This window comes from Juglans microcarpa x Juglans regia, chromosome 2S, assembly GCF_004785595.1.
Source record: "Juglans microcarpa x Juglans regia isolate MS1-56 chromosome 2S, Jm3101_v1.0, whole genome shotgun sequence".
NCBI lineage: Eukaryota > Viridiplantae > Streptophyta > Magnoliopsida > Fagales > Juglandaceae > Juglans > Juglans microcarpa x Juglans regia.
This window is the reverse complement of record NC_054597.1, coordinates 9604349-9621392: the sequence shown is the minus strand read 5'-3', so window position 1 is coordinate 9621392 and position 17044 is coordinate 9604349. Positions and strand designations below refer to the sequence as shown.

At 35.2% G+C, this 17044-nt stretch overlaps 1 protein-coding gene across 1 annotated transcript; it reads right to left on the bottom strand.

Annotated features, from left to right (window-relative positions):
- Positions 1-12683: 12683 nt before the first annotated feature.
- LOC121252958 (pentatricopeptide repeat-containing protein At4g39952, mitochondrial) lies at positions 12684-17044 on the bottom strand. Its single transcript, XM_041152820.1, has 2 exons — positions 14440-17044; positions 12684-12814 (listed from the first exon to the last, which is right to left on the bottom strand). The coding sequence occupies exon 1, from the start codon at positions 16974-16976 to the stop codon at positions 14637-14639; it is 2340 nt and encodes a 779-aa protein (XP_041008754.1). The 5' UTR covers positions 16977-17044; the 3' UTR covers positions 12684-12814; positions 14440-14636.

The following is a 17044-nucleotide window of genomic DNA, read 5'->3' as shown; positions in this document are numbered from 1 at the left end:
GAATAAATATGAAAAAAGATTTATTACTCGTTTCTTCTTTCTCTTAGTCACAACCTTGTCCACAGGCGGAACCTTTCTTTTCTTTGGCTACCTCCCTTTCCCTTGGACAACGTTTAGGCTTAATATTTTCTTACCCTTGTCCGTGACCACATTCTCTTTTATCTTGGTTGAACCGGACTCAAGTTTTAATCCTTTAAATTGATTTTCAAAATCATACAAAATGCACATGAATGCATTAACATGGTCATCACTTGGGAATACACAGGTTGCTAATTTTAGACATCGTTTCACCACAAGTTCATACCTCTGTGAGTCCGTATTGTGCCACGTCATCTAACTACTTTTGACCATTGTGTATTTCCTCTTTAAGTTCTACCTCCATCAATCCAAGATGTACTTCTCTGGTAACACATGAATTTTCTTCATCTGACAAACTTTCAATGCATGCCTACAGGGAATCCCCTTCATCTCAAATAATGCACATGTACATTTCACTTTACACTTCTTCTCGTTATAGTAAATTGAGTACTTGATGCTTTTGACATGGTCATCATCGACGGTAATTTCAACCAAAACAACGAAGGTGGATATGCAATCCTACTTGCTGATAAGTATGTAATTACATAAAATCATCCATCACACCTCTTTAGACCTCTTTAAACTTCGCATTTGCATATAACGCTTGAAACTGCTTCTCAATGCGAAATGGGGATGAACATGGGATGGTTTGGTTGTAGGAATTGAAATCAATTATCGTCTCGACTTTCACCTTCTTCCTCAGTACATTGTCAAATTGATAGACGAATTCTTTTAGTGTCGTACCAGAATGCACAAACCCATCGAAGAAAGCATTCATACTTTCAGACCACTAGATAGTACTCATATCAGCCCAAAACATATCCTTTAAGTAAGCCGGTACTCAGAATGACCTCTCGTTGTACAACTCTTGCATCCATGCATTATTACCAAGGTCATACTTCTAAATAAGTTGCCTTCATTTCTCCTCAAATTCTACATATGTCTGTGAATCATATAAGGCACTCTGGATGGAAGTCTTCAGCCCTGCATTGAATTGGGAGTGAGATATCAATTTCTCAGGTAGTTTCGACATTATATGCCATAGACAATATCTATAGCAAGTGTCTGGAAACCATGCTCGAAACAACCACACAAAAGTACTTATGTCCTCGATTGAAATCAAGTCAGCCCCTAACAGAATAGAATGCTCATGATGGTTTACACCAACAAAGGAAGCAAATAACATGCCGTATCTATTTATTAGGTATGTCGTATCGAATGTGATAACATCTCCGAAATACTCATATGCTGCTCAACTTCGTGCGTCAGCTCAAAACACATTTATAATTCACAACTCCCCATCCACATCAATCACATAAAGAAAGCCATCGTTCATCAACATCATCCTCTCAACTTAAGTGTCTGGCTTTGTCAATGAAATTTTGACAATTTTTTTTCTTGAAAATCAAGATTCTCGAACTCCCCAGCATCAACAACAAGTGCGCTGAAATTCTTATTCATTCGAATACCTACTCTGTCATTTAAATCAAGCATCCTTTGACTAGCATGACACCTTCACAAATCTAATTGATGCACAATACGACTACTAGCATTAAGGTGAATATCTTATGTGCTGAGTACACTATAATTAACACAAAACACAGGTTTTAATGCTTTCAATAATAACTACAAACAAGATCTAGATGATAATTTAAGATGAGTGACAGATTGGTATAAAATGGGGTCAAAAGTTGGTAGCTTAATCCACAAATTTAACAACTTTGTGGTACCTCTTTCACTGCAGATTCTTGTAACAAGGTATATATGTGTCTAAAATAAGTCACATGTCCACTGAACACGATATGAGAGTGGTAGCCAGTATCTCAAGCATCAAACAAATAGAGCTACGACTCATATTGTAGAGAAACCCCAAACATGTCCAGTTTCCATATTCCAGAGAGAAAAAATCAAATCCTTCTATATAGAGCTACAACTCAACCATGTACAAATAAATAAATTACATTACTTTGTATTTGAAGAAAACCCAAACATGTCTAACTTCCAGATTCCAGAGAGAAAAAAAAATACAATCCTTCTATATAGAGCTACAACTCAGCCATGTACATACACATAAATTACATTACTTTGTATTTGAGGAAAACCCAAACAAAAAAGACAGAGTTGGGCCATATAAAATCTACCATGTTCAAAAAGAACTCAGCCATGTATAAAGAAATACAAACTTAGCCATCGAGCGAGTGTGACCCAAAATGCAACCACTAATTTGGGCATTTTATTGAAAATTTTTAGAGAGAGATTTCCATAGAGAGAGAGAACCTGGGTGTGAGTTTCTTTCGTTGATTGGTGTCGTCGGCGACACCAGACTATAGCAGACGTACTGCAAGGCAAGCAGAGGGGTGAAGGCATGGAGGAAGAATGTGGGGGAAGGAAGAAATTCGAATCAGATTATTTGGGGGTAAAACATGCGTTTTACTGTAAGAAAAAAAATTAAAGAAAAATGCCACATCATCGGTGTGTGGTGTTGGAGACTTAAGGGGCAGATGAGTAGAACTACTCTTTTGTAAAATAATTATAAAAATAATATCACTTTACATAAATATTCTTATTTTAAAGAGTTTTGCTGCTCATCATATCATATATCAGATATGACCACACTTATTTTTATTTTATTTTTTTATTCCTACTAAACTAATTAAATTTTTCTACTCATTATTCATATACCAAATACTTGCTAAGGAAAAAAAAAATCATGTGTGGTGTAAAGATGATTAGTAGAATTTCTCTATTTTAAAACATGGTTGTATAAAAGGTTCTACGTGTATCATTACTCGCATGGGATATAGTATGTTGAATTGTAAAGTTATTTTTAATTATAAAAGTAGATCTAATGAATCACACCAAACCATATCGATTTGTGAGTTTATTTTTGTGAAATCTTTTTTATGGATGTAGCACTTCTCATAAAATAAACCTATGATTTGCTTCTTTAAAAGTCTTAGTCCGTATATTTTAATTTTGAACTCACCTTCAATTTTAATAAAAACAATCACATCTATAAATACATTGATAAAATAACATACTATTAATGGTTTATTTACAAAATCATTAGTTTAATTAAAGTTAAAAGTATATGGAGTAAGAGCACTCTCATTGGCTTTGGCAAAGTTTTAGCCAAAATTTGGCTAATATGCCACTTTTTGCCTTAGGCCTAATCACTCAAAATTTAGACTTCACATTGGATTAGTTATCTTACTATCTATAATAATAAAATGATATTATTTTTTTAATTTTTGTATATACTTTTTAATGCATTAATTAATTATTTTTAAAATACTTTTTATTTTCATTTTCATAATTTCCAACAATCTCTATATCAAAATACATAAAATCCATCTATCAACCTAAATTAACTTCAGAATCTGTCAAACTAAATTTTATTAAAAATCCATACATTTCTAGCAACTACATAACTTCATAAGTTCATACAAATGTATCAAAAGTTCATACATTTCCATCTATCAACCTAATACATAATTTGTCAAATTGAATTTCTATCATAAAATCCATACATTTCCAACTACTACTTAACTTCATACCAATGTATCAAAAGTTCATACATTTCATCTACCAATCTAATACATAATTTATCAAACAATGGTCAAAATTATGAGAGAGTTAGGAGAAGAGATAAACCACAAAAATTAAAACGAGCGCTGTCATTAAGGGTTTTTGTGGTTGTCGTCGAGGAGGAGATGTTTCACGGTGGCTTCACGTGTCGCTGGGAGGGGGTCGTGGTGAATGTCAATCGGTTAATGTCACGGAAAAGGGCTCAGTTGTGACGAGCGAGGTGAATGTTATGGAAGAAGATAATGCCGAGAAGGGGTTCAGTAGTTCAATTTGTAGCGAGATAGATATAGTATAACATTAGAGTTGATAATTTGTATTCGTAAGTTGTGTTAAGTCATAAGTGTTAGGCTATATGGAGAAACTCGAACCCAACCCGTTTAATTAATGTGTAACACGACATGACCCGCTTAACTCGTTTAGTAATTAACTTTTATTGAGTTAATCTAGACACCACCCATTTAATCTGTTTCAGTCCATTTAATCCACTTAACATGTTTCATATAAATAAATTGAGTTGACCCATATATTGATTTTTTTAACTCAATTAATATAATTTCATATATAATACGAGAATAATTATATAAATAAATTACAATCACTACTAGATTCATGATAAAATATTTTATTATTAATATCCAAACCAATAATATATGAGAAAAATAATATTTTCATAAAATAAAATTACATATTAACAAAAAAAAATTTAATAGTTTGAGATATAATGTAGTCAAATACTAATATACTAATAGTAATATTATATATTTCCAACAACAACGAAAGACATATAACTAGGTTGAAAAAAAATTGGTGAACCAGTAAATTGGACCGGACAGAACCTAACTGGTGCGTTTGGTCCAGTATCGAGTCTGGTTCGATCCGGTACTAGTTCCATTTTTCTTAACATTGGTCAAAATCAATCTGCTTTCGGTTTTCATTTTTCTAACACCAGACCAGACCGGTTCATATATATATTTTAATTTTTTATATTGTATAAAATATTTTTATATTATATATAATTTTAATATATAATGTATATAATTAAATTATATATAATATATAATTATATATAAAATAATTTTGTATTATATAATAAATTTTAAAATCCTATATAAAATAACTATATATTATCACTATAGTCTATTGTATTAGTAGTTATACTAATACTATATCACTATATATTATAATATCAAACCACCAAGGTGGTAGATTAGTTGGTACGAGCTGGTATTCCATAGTCTTGAGATTAGGAGTTTGAGTTGGGCGTAAGTCGAAACCGCTTGCGGGAGAACTGCCTAACCAAAAGTCTATGGGATGGGTTTTGGACCAGTTGATAGCTTGGTGCTGCTGTGGTGAGGGGCTCACCCATTGGGCAATAGTTATGGCTCAAACCGGACATTCCACAGCGGAGAAGGGCTCCTATGGTCACACCCAAGGAGGGTAGCTACGCTGGTCACCCCCACTTCCCCTTTTTGGAAGAAAAAAAAAATTATAATATACTATAATATATCACTATAGTCTATAATACAATTTAATATATATTATAATATACTACAATATATCATCATTATATTATTATATATTATAATATATATACTATATTATATATACTATATAATATACTAGAAAAACTGGACCAAATAGGATCGGAGTACCAATTTAGGGATGTAACTGGTGCGGTATCGGTTCTTCAAATCTCAAACCCAATATATACCGGTTCGGTTATAAAATATGTCTAAAACCGGACCGTTTACACCCCTGCATATAAAACTAAATATTTAGAAAATTTAGAAAATAGAATTTATTCATGTTATATGGGTTGATTGAGGGTTTTGCAGGTTGAGCCACTATTGACCCGTTTATTAATCATGTCTTATTAGGTCAATCCATTTTGATCAAAACTCATCTATACCATACTCAAATCCATTAATTATTTTGTATCGTGATAGTGTCAAACTCACAGGTCGTATCATATATTGTCACCCCTATATAACATAGATATAGTAAGATTTACATTTTGTATCTATCTAAAAATATTTGTAATAGATAATTGTAAGGAATTTGAATTCATATTCCTTATCAAAGTGAAGTGCAACTTTTACAAATAATAATATATATGTATTGTTTGAGGCGTAGTTCACAAAGTGGGGGTACGAAATTTGTACATGAAGTTTGATAGTAGGGAAAAACTCAGAACCGATCGGGTGAGAAATCCCAATTTACACTGGCCAATATAATCTCGACATATATGAGGTTTATATATTTTATGGTGGGTGCTAATCTACTAAAGCAATTCTCATCCTTTCTCTATACTCTCCCCGCACCTTCTCCTCTCTTATTTTCCTCTCATTTTTTTACTTTTCTCTTGTCTACACAGTGCCTCTCTTGATTCTCCTCTCCTACACCCTCTCCTTTTTCTCCTCTCCGTCGAGTGCTTTAGACTAACAGGTGGTGGGCACGCTATTAGCAGGTAAGTGAGATACATCAATTGTATTTGCAACCAACAGAGGATTTCCCTCAATTATAACCTTCAAAAATATCGAGAGTGATGGGTGAAAGATTGTTTCCACTCAAATCCAACAACCTTAACGATTTCAATTCAGCAAAATAATTTTAGACCATTAGTGAGTGCGGGGTTACCGATGAATGTAACCTTGGTCTTCTCGGTCTGCTGCACAACAGCCACACAGGCCCTTATGATTCCCACGCCATGTTTCCTTGTATAATTACGAAGAAAACCTGGTGTCTTAAGGCAGGGCGAAGAGAACCCGGAAAAGGCCTCCATTGAGAGAGAGAGAGAGAGGCAAGGGAATGGGTTTTGGCCTACCATCGAGAGAGGGAAGTGAGAAAACGCAGGAGAAAGAAAGAAAGAACTGTGTGAATGATGATTCTCTACATATGATTCTATTCTTCAATTTGCTACAATTTTTACATGTGGGTGTAAAACAGAGAATTTCACCATCCGGCTGGTAGCCTCTCCCTAGTCTTTTTCTTTTTGTTTTAGGTGGGGGTACACTTCCCTTAGCAATCAAAGATCTTTAATTTGTAGGCAAAAATAAATAGTGCCGCCCTACTCTTACAGTTGGGCGTGCCACTTAGTGATTATCTTTTTCTTTTTTATATTTTTTTAATACATTTAAATATTTTTAGAAAATAAAAAAAATACACCAATATATTTAAAATCACTTCCTTAATCATTAAGTAAAAAAAAAAAAAAAAAATTGACCGCCAATTTGACCGGTCAAATTGAGCGGTCATAGTGAGGCGACATAGTAGACTTTCTCAAATAAATATGGTCCTTTTTTTATTACGGACTACCAATAGTAGGAAAGACAATTTCCTCGATTATGTAAAAGTCGAAACCTCGACCTGGGTATAGCTCTTAGGTACTTTAATCTCTATAGTCAATATGAAATTTGTAAAGCAGCCACGGATGTAGAATATTTAAATGTTGATAATCTTAGTAGTTGGCTAGTTTTAATAAAAGGGTAGGAGAAAAACTGAGCGTGAAAGTAGGTAAAAGAAAATGAAAATGAGAGGATCAAACAATTCAGAGGAAGCCGAGAGAGAATGGAAAGAATTCCACCTAACTATTCTACAAAATAGAAATAGGGCGAAGATTTGAAATTTTTTAGAGTTCTATAATAGAATTAAGATTACCAAGATCTTTTTTCTCAGTTGATTATACACGAAAAACGTGTTGAATGTGTCAATAAGAAGATTTACAATTTTTTTTTTTTTTTCTATCATTTAAAAAGAAATGAGAAGAGAGTGGAGAGAACATTGTTATTTTTTTATTTTTTTAATTGATGTACTGTTAACCATAGAAGGTAACACAAAACAAGAGAAAGTACAGTGAAAGGAAAATGGTAAAAAGTTGGCATCCACTTTCAAAACTAAGCATTTCAAAATTTTCATCTTATCTCATTCTCAAATATCACTTAAATACAGATATTTTCAAACTAATCATTACAATTTTTCTAAACTTTTAAACATAAAATAAAAGACAATTCAACTTTTTCAAATCTGTAAACAAAAATAATATAAAAAATTATATTCTAACAATATTTTAACTTTATGATATTTTTTATTTAACTTTTTCTGTTCTCTCCTAAAACCCCATAAAACATTAGCCCTTGTTTGGATTCAAGACTCACATCAACTCATCTCAACTCATCCTTACAACTTTTCTAAATTTCAACACAAAATATAATAAACAATTCAACTTTTTCAAACTCCAAAATAATAATAATATTAAAAATAAAATTCTAATAATATTTTATTCAACTCATCTAAAACCATCTCAACTCATCTCTGTCTTTTCTTAAGAAGAGGTGATGCTCATAATTTATTTCATAAACAACTCAGTGATTTTGACAATATATATTCTTTTGAGTAAGTTTCGTAATAGCCGAGAATTTTTTTTTATAACTTCAACAATCAAATAATTGAGAGAGATAGGGAGAGAGAAAAAGATGGAAAATATTTAGGAGGGGTTCATATTTGGCTGAACAGTACTAGATTGAAGCATAGGATGCACCAATATTGATGCAGAGTCCCCGTAATCCCCCTCTAGTTAGAAAAACATTAAAAAAAAAACTCGGTTAAGTACCTTAGTCCAGGTGTCGAAGTTGATTTTTATAGAAAAATGAGATAAACTCATCATTGAAAATCTGAAACAGATGCTTCCTCCAGCAATTGGGGACGCATACTAAAAGCAATGACACAAAACTTCAGAAAGATTGGTATGTGGATACAAGGTTAACATTGCTTGTTAAGATCATTTAAGAAGCATTTGCTTCAGAAAACTTGCATTATTCGTATATCTAACAATTGGGATTGATAAAGAATATTAGATGCTTCATGCTTGTCAATGATTTGTATGAGTGGCCCGATTTGAAACCCCTCCTAAGCCAACTTGCTATCATTGAGAGAACAAAAAAAAAAAAAAGTCTTCAATCTCTCAAACGATCACTCATTTTGTAACATGCCTACCAAGGAGAACTCTTTCTAAAAATCAGGCAAGGGTAATTTTAACAAGTTCATTATTTCTAATCCAATCATTATCTAACAAGTTCCACTAAAGAATATAAATTAATTATGGCAGTGTGGAAGATGGTTTCTATTTGTATTTTCTGGTGTATTTGGAGAGAACGAAATTATAGACTTTTTGAGGATCATGAACGTTCCTTAAAGAATTTTAGGAGATTTTTTTGGGAAACTTATTTATGTGGGCCATTGCTCTAGAGTTAAATGGTCCCAGCTTCCATAACTTTCTTGTAACAGTTTCTAGTTCTTAATTTGGTGTACTCATATGTATACCTCCGGTGTACTTGAGCTATGCCTATCTTTATCAATACAACTACTTATTACTTATAAAAAAAAAAAATTAATTATGGCAATAATAATGAATATGCAGTTACAACATAGGTCTTGGAAACAACTCACCTCGAAGTCATTTGTGATAATGCTATTATTAGCATTTTCCAACTGGTTGGCAACAAGGTTAGCCGGTAACCTCTGCATCATCCATTGTTGAAAGTAAAGGATGCAGAAAGGAACTCTACAGTCTCCATTTGATTAACTGCCAATCCTATATTTGCTTTCCTCGGTACTTGACACTGCTGGTTGCAAGAAGAGACAGCAATGATAATCAGATTACGGTCATATGTTGCAGCACAGTAGCAATATAAAGGATCTATGTTTCTGAAAGACCTATGAAGAAGTTCTATATTAGTGATGCAGCGAATTCCACTATAAACAAAGGTCAGTGACTTAAGTTAACTTTCTCTTTAGATAGCACAAACGAGAAGAGGAATATGAAGTGCCACAATGGGACTATGTAGATTAAGAACAAAAATGCAATAAAGACACTTAACATATAGAGTATGAGTATTGACATTGACACGACTTTGATGAAACAAATTAAAGATTTTCTAAACCGAGAAAATAAGTATGGCTTTAGTCAAATCTTTTGACCATTTTAGGAAAGCAACAACAGAATTTAGAAATTAATAATTACTTAAAAGTAAAATAGTAGAAGGGAAATAACCAATCTCAGCATTGTGACTCTTTTTTTTATAAGTATCTCAGGAGTCAGCATTGTGACTCTTATCATAAATGTCTCACATTCAAATATATTTACTTGCTCTCCCCAGATTGTGAGAGGTTCAACTTCATCGACATTGGAAATTAATTACAGTCTGTGACTAGAGGTTGGATCTTTGCCTTGAACTGTCACATAACTTGTTCAAAATGAAAATCTTTTTTTTTTTTTTTTTTTTTTTTTTTTTTTTTAAGTATAAGAAATTTTTATTAACAAGTAAATAAGCATAGCCCAAGTACACATGAGAAAACACATAAATACAAGCTAGGAACTAGAGTGGACTAAAAGCAAATCATGAAGAATATCTCCATTCAATACAAGAGCTTTAGCCCCGATACACAAAGTACTAACGAAAAACTCCCTAAGTGCTCCCATTGAACGTTCTTTATCTTCAAAACACTGTCCATTCCTTTCCAACCATAAGCACCATATCAAACATGAAGGAATGAATCATCTTCCAAATGGCAGCAATGCAATGACTCCCCTTAAAACCTTGCCAACATGCTAAAAGGTACACCACTTGCTTAGGCATCACCCAAGCAATACCCATCAAACCAAAAATCTCATCCCACAAAGTCCTAGCCACCTCACAATGTAGAAACAGATGGTCAACAAATTCACCATCTTTCTTACACATGAAGCACCAATCCACAACAAATAATCCACCCCTTCTCAAATTATCCATGGTCCATATTTTTCCAAGAGACGCCAACCAACAGAAAAATGTAACCTTACTAGGCACCTTAGATCTCCTGCTCTTCCAAGGGAATTTATTGACACAATGACAACTTAACGCCTTGTAAAAGGAGCTGACCGAAAATCTGGAATTACCAATGTGAATCCACAGCAAGCTGTCCTCCCTTCCCTGCACCATCTTCATATCATAGAGTCTTCCAAAAAAATCAGAAACGGAATTCACTTCCCAATCATACACATCTCTAATAAAATATACATTCCATTGAAGATTATTGTTTAAAAAAATATAGGAACCAGCCATTGAAGCATCTTTATCTCTTGCAATCCTAAAGAGGGAAGGATAAACATTCTTAAGAGCTGTTTTCCCTCACCAAATATCATGCCAAAAATTAATCCTAGTTCCATCACCCACCTTGTATTTAACATGATTGACAAATTCCCCCCAACCATTCCGAATAGACTTCTACAAACCCACCCCATACACTCCTCTAACTTCATAAGAACACCAATTCCCCCACATTCTCCCATATTTAACATCAATAATGTTTCTCCATAATGCATCCCTCTCAAGGTGATACCACCATAACCATCTCCCAAGTAAAGCTTTGTTGAAAAACCTTAAATTTGGAACCCCCAAGCCTCCATAAGAAGCCAGAGAGCAAACCTTGCTCCAATTTACCAAATGAAAATTTCTTTCCTCCCTATTACCACCCCACAAAAAATTGCGAAAATCCTTTCATTTCTATTGGCCACCCCTGCAGGCAAAGGTAAAAGAGAAAAGAAATACATTGGAAGGTTAGACGACGGACTCCTAATCAAAGTAATTCTTCCCCCTTTGGAAAAATATAACATTTTCCAACCAGCCAGCCTCTTTTCAATCTACTCAATCACCCCGTCCCAAATCATCAAGGATTTGTGAGGAGCCCCCAATGGAAGACCAAGATATATCATAGGTAATGATGAGACCTTACAACCTAAAATATTAGCTAAATCCAAAATATTCATTACAGAATCCGCAAGAACTATTTCAGACTTAGATAAATTAATTCTAAGACCAGAAACAGCTTCAAAACACCACAAGAGGGCTCTCAAAGACTGAAGATGATCTCGATTGTCTCACTGAAAATTAAAGTGTTGTTGGCAAAAAGAAGATGTGAGACTTTAATGCTGCCCCTAGACCCATTACCAACCAAAAAACCAGACAAGAAACTCCCGTCCACCGCCGCTTCAATCACTCTACTCAAAGCATCCATAACAAGAACAAAAAGAAAAGGAGACAAAGGATCCCCTTGTCTCAAATCACGAAAACTATTGAAGAAACCAACCGGAGAACCATTCACCAAAATCAAGAATATGATAGTTGAAATACATTGCTTGATCCACAAACACCACTTCTCACCAAAATCATATCTCCCAAGCAAGTACAAGAGAAACTCCCAGTTAACATGATCATATACCTTTTCCATGTCCAATTTTACAAGAATATCAGAGTCGCCCGATCTGATTCTACTCTCTAAACATTCATTAGCTATTAAAATCGAATTCAGAATTTGTCTTCCTCTCACAAATGCATTCTAAGATTTCAAAATAATCTTAATCATCACCACGCTCATATGGTTAGCTAGCACCTTGGAAATGATCTTGTACATCCCATTGACCAAACTAATAGGCTGAAAATCCCTCATTTCCACTGCCCCCGCCTTTTTAAGAATAAGTGCGATAAATGTAGCATTAAGAATTTTTGCAAATTTTATAAACGGCTGAAATTCCAGAAAAACCTTCAGAACATCCTGTCGCACAATATCCTAACAAGCTTGAAAAAAAAGTCATAGAAAAACCGCCCGGACCCAAAGCTTTATCCCTTGCCATTCCTGTAACCACATCAAGTATTTCCTCTTCTTCAAAAGCTCTCTTGAACCACTCTGCACTATACTGATCGATGAACTCAAAAACCAACCCATCCAACTTAGGTCTCCAAGAGTATTCCTCCCAAAAAAGCATTTCATAAAAATTCACAATGTGTTCCTTGATAGCTAAATGATCGGAAAGAATACAATCACCTGTTTGAAGAACCTCAATAGCATTATTTCTTCGATGAGAGTTTGCCATTTAGTGAAAAAACTTTGTACACTTGTCACTTTCCTTCAACCAAAGAACTCCAAGAAATTTCCGTCATAAGGGTAATCTTCTCTAAAGCAGCAACCACCCCTCTCTTTCTCTCCTTATCCTCACCTAACGTTTCCCCCAACAACTCTCTATCCTCCAAAATCTGCAGCTGTTCCAAGAGATGCTTCCTCTGACTTTCCACATTCCCAAAAACCTCCACACCTGCCGTTGCAGAATGAAAATCTATCACTGCACAAATTAAATTCTTATAATGTAATTAAAGTTTTCAACTCACGATAAAATGAAAACTTTGACCCTATCTAACAGAAAGGAAAATCAAAAGGCAAAATGATACCACACAAAAATTGTGTGGGCAACAAAATGTTCGAAGCTTACAAGTTACACTCCTAGCCACTCTTCCCAAGTGCAAAATCACATAGGAATGCACTTGAAGTGTACAGAAACTTCAAATATTAAAAAATGAAAACAAAATTAAATATTGAAAATCTGAAGTCCCCTAATTCAGGCTTTAGCATCTCCAATCCATCCAAGCATACCCAACAAGAAAGTAGGATTCTGCAGAGGAAAATGTAAATATCACACTTAATCAGAACAAGAAAAATATCTCACCCTTTACAAATTCAAAAAGGTCAAAAAGCTTGTTTTTTGGATTGCAAGACACTGCAATCCTCTACATGGACAACAAAAATGCCAGTTACAGTAGGTAACAGCTTATTGATCACTCTTTACCACATCCCAAATGTTCCATGGAAAATACAATGGAGAAAGTAAGTCATAGTTTAATCAAAATATTTTTTTTCCCTAAGCTATAGAATATAGAAGAGATGGAGTATATCTAAAGCCCCCACACCTCGTTTCTTCTTTCTTGCATGGAGAAGAAAGATAGCACACAATCCATGAACCATATAAATGGTAAAATAAATAGAAACCAACCTCGAAGATGAATCTGGCTGTTTTATCTAGTCTCTTTATTAAACCAATTCAGATAAAAGCTCCTAAACCTTTCTTAGTTCGATGGCACCCTCCTCCACTTGATGGATTCAAGTTGAATATTGATGGTGCGTCTAAAGGGAATCCTGGTCCAGCAAGATGCAGTTGGTGTTATAAGAAATCATGAAGGTATTTTTGTTGAAGGCTTCTCTTGCTTCCTTGGGTTTGGGACAAACATATTTGCAGAGATTAGTGATTTAAAAATTGGTCTCTTAATATGTTATCAACTACAGCCTACAAAAATAGTTGTGGAGACCAATTCTTCGTTGGTTATGCACTGGTTTAGAAATAGGAAGCAGCCTCCTTGACAATATTTTGAACTGTGGGAAGATATTGTTTTTCTTTCCTCTTCTATGCCTTTTGATCTATGCCACATGTATAGAGAAGGGAATAGACGTGCTGATGGTCTTGCTAATATAGGGGTAGCTGGTTCTGATGCTTCTTTTGTTTCTGTGAGTCTCCTACCAAAGCCAGTGATTGGCCTATTAGCATTGGACAAAGCTGGATTGCCATCCTTCAGGCATTAATGGGCTATATTCTGATGTGTTAATATAGGTTTTCACAGTTATTTTTCTTTTACAGTATAGGTACTTTTTCAAGGTTTTCGTTTCTGGATTTTTGAAACCGCAAAAGCCTTTTATCATGTATACAGTATTCTTCTGCCAAAAGTGTGGGTAACTAATAAAATATGGGGTACCATCCCTCTTTATATAAAAAAAATAGAAACCATAAATTTGGTTTGAATGTGAACTCATACAACAGAAACAGACTGGTTTTCTGGAATTGTGTTTCGGTCATTAATTAGGAAAAAAAAGAGAGGAAAGAGAAGGAGCTGAGGACAGTGAACAGAATATTACCTGTGAGCCACAGTAGTGCAACATCAGTACCAGTCATATTTGGAAGGAAAAAAAATTCAGGGCCCGTGTGGCTTATTCAATATCTGTTCCTCCTAGCTATCAAAATTCAGGTGGATCTTGAAGCTCCTTATATAATTATCAACTCTCAGGGTTAGAGAAACATTTCCCAACAAAGAATCAAAGGAAATACATCTCACTTAGAGTGTACTCCAACCAGCTTTCTTCAACACATTCCTTTCATTCATCATTTCTCTCACCCTTTCTGCCTCCTCCCACCTCCCAACAGAACTATACAAGTTAGACATCATTATATAGTACCCATCATTTGTTGGGTCAGTCTCAATGGCATGCTTGGCTATCCTTATTCCTATCTCAATTTCATTGTGAGTTTTACAAGAACTTAACAAAGTCCCCCAAACCTCACCATCCGGAGAAAACGGCATTGAAAGAACCAAAGTTTCAGCTTCTCGTAGATTACCTGACCTGCCTAGGAGATCTACCATACATGCATAATGCTTCATGCTGGCTTTTATGGAATAGTCTTGCATCCTATCAAACAGACACTTCCCTTCTTCAACAAGCCCTCCATGAACACAAGCTGAGAGAAGGGCAAGGAAGGTGAGTCCATTTGGTTTAACATTTGAATTCTCCATCTCTTGAAATATATCAATGGCATATTTTGCATATCCGTGCATTCCGTAACCTGAGATCATCACATTCCAAGATATAACATCCCTCTCTTTCATTGAATTGAACAACTTTCTTGCTTTTTCAAGCTGCCCGCATTTCACATACATATCAACCAATGTAGTGGCAAGGCATATATTAAACTCAATCTCTCTTTCTTCAATGTAACGGTGAATACTTTCTCCTTTCTCCAGAGATGCAAGATGAGAACAACTCAAAATAATTGTTACCAATGTTGCCGAGTCAGGCTTCACATTCTCTGAAGTCATTTTATCAAATAAGGCTACAGCCTCAGCATAATGACCACTATGAGCGTAAGATGAGATCAAAGTGTTCCATGTGATGATATCCCTCTGTGTCCGACAAAATATTTTCCAGGCTATGTTTAGATTGCCACTTCTACCATACATGTCTATGAGTGAATTGGTGACCAATCTATTTTCATCCAGTGAACATTTAATTATATAGCAATGAAGTGAAAGACCAAGATATGTTGCTCCTGTATTGGAACACGAAGAAACTACAGAGACAAAGCTGTTTGAATCAGGTTGAATGCCATGATATTGCATCTCTTTAAACAATTCTGTACATCTTGCTTCCAGCCCCATCTTGCCATAGTGAAAAATCATAGTGTTCCAACAGTCTCTATTAGGCTCAGGTACCCTACCAAAGAGCTTCTTTGCAAGAGTGAATTGTCCCCACTTGCAGTACATGGACAGTAATGCATTATGAACCTTTTCATCCAACCCATAATGCTGTCTTATGATTAATCCATGAAAGGCTTTTCCTTCAAAGACATTCGTGGAATTACTGAACCCCAAAAGCACAGAACTAATCAGAATTCCATCAGGGCATATATCATTCTCCTGCATTTTCAGAAACAAACTTAGGCACTCAGTCATTAGTCCAAATCTCGAATAAATACCAATGATTAATGTCCATGAGAGAAGATCTTTATCCATTTCTTCACAAAAGGAAAGGTAAGCTTCTTCAGGGTTCCCACAGTTTGAATACATTGATAAAAGTGAAGATCGAACAACCTGTGAGCACCCAATTCCGGTTTTTACCGCTAAACTGTGTAAGCATCTTCCTTCCACAATAGCATCCAGTTTCCTACAAGCTTGAAACCCGCCTTCCAATGTTCTAAAAGTCGGCCCCTCACCATCTCCACCAATCCTGTGCATCTCACAAAGACACTCCAAACCCTTCTCACTCTCACCATTCTGCACATACCCAATCACAAGTGCGGTCCAACCAACCACATCCCTAACACAAATTTCATCAAACATGGACCAGGCATCCTCCATTCGAGCACACTTCGAATACATGTACACAAATGAAGATCCAACAGCAGAATTCCTCGTGAAGAGCCCCAATTTCAAAGCCAATCCATGAATGTTCTTGCCATGATATAGCAACATCAACTCGGCGCACGTAGAAACAACCATCGGAATGGTGAATTGGTCGAGTGGGGTATCAGATACTCGCATTTGGAGATAAAAATCAAGTGCTTGCGAGTAATTTCCATTCGAGAACTGGGATTTGATCACGGAGTTCCAAAGAAACGTATCTTTTGAACACAACGAATCAAACACTTTGGTGGAGGAAATGGGTTCGTTGAGAGAGGCATAGAGGGAGATGAGCTTCGATGCTATAAAGAGGTTGTTTGAGTTGCCACTTGTTATGACGAGATTATGGGCTTGAAGGAGAAATCGGAGGGTTGAGGTTTGTTGGGAGAGGAAGAAGTTGAGGCGACAGTTAAGATAGTTGGAAGTTGAAGTTGTGGAGAATACAAGAGAGGAGGGAAGGCGTTTGTAAAGGTGGGTGGGTTTTAGCCTTAGGCCAAGCATTTGGAGCTCCCCAACAGTATGCTCCTGGACTTGAACCTTGGGGGCCTTTTGTTCTTTTTCGTTGGGAA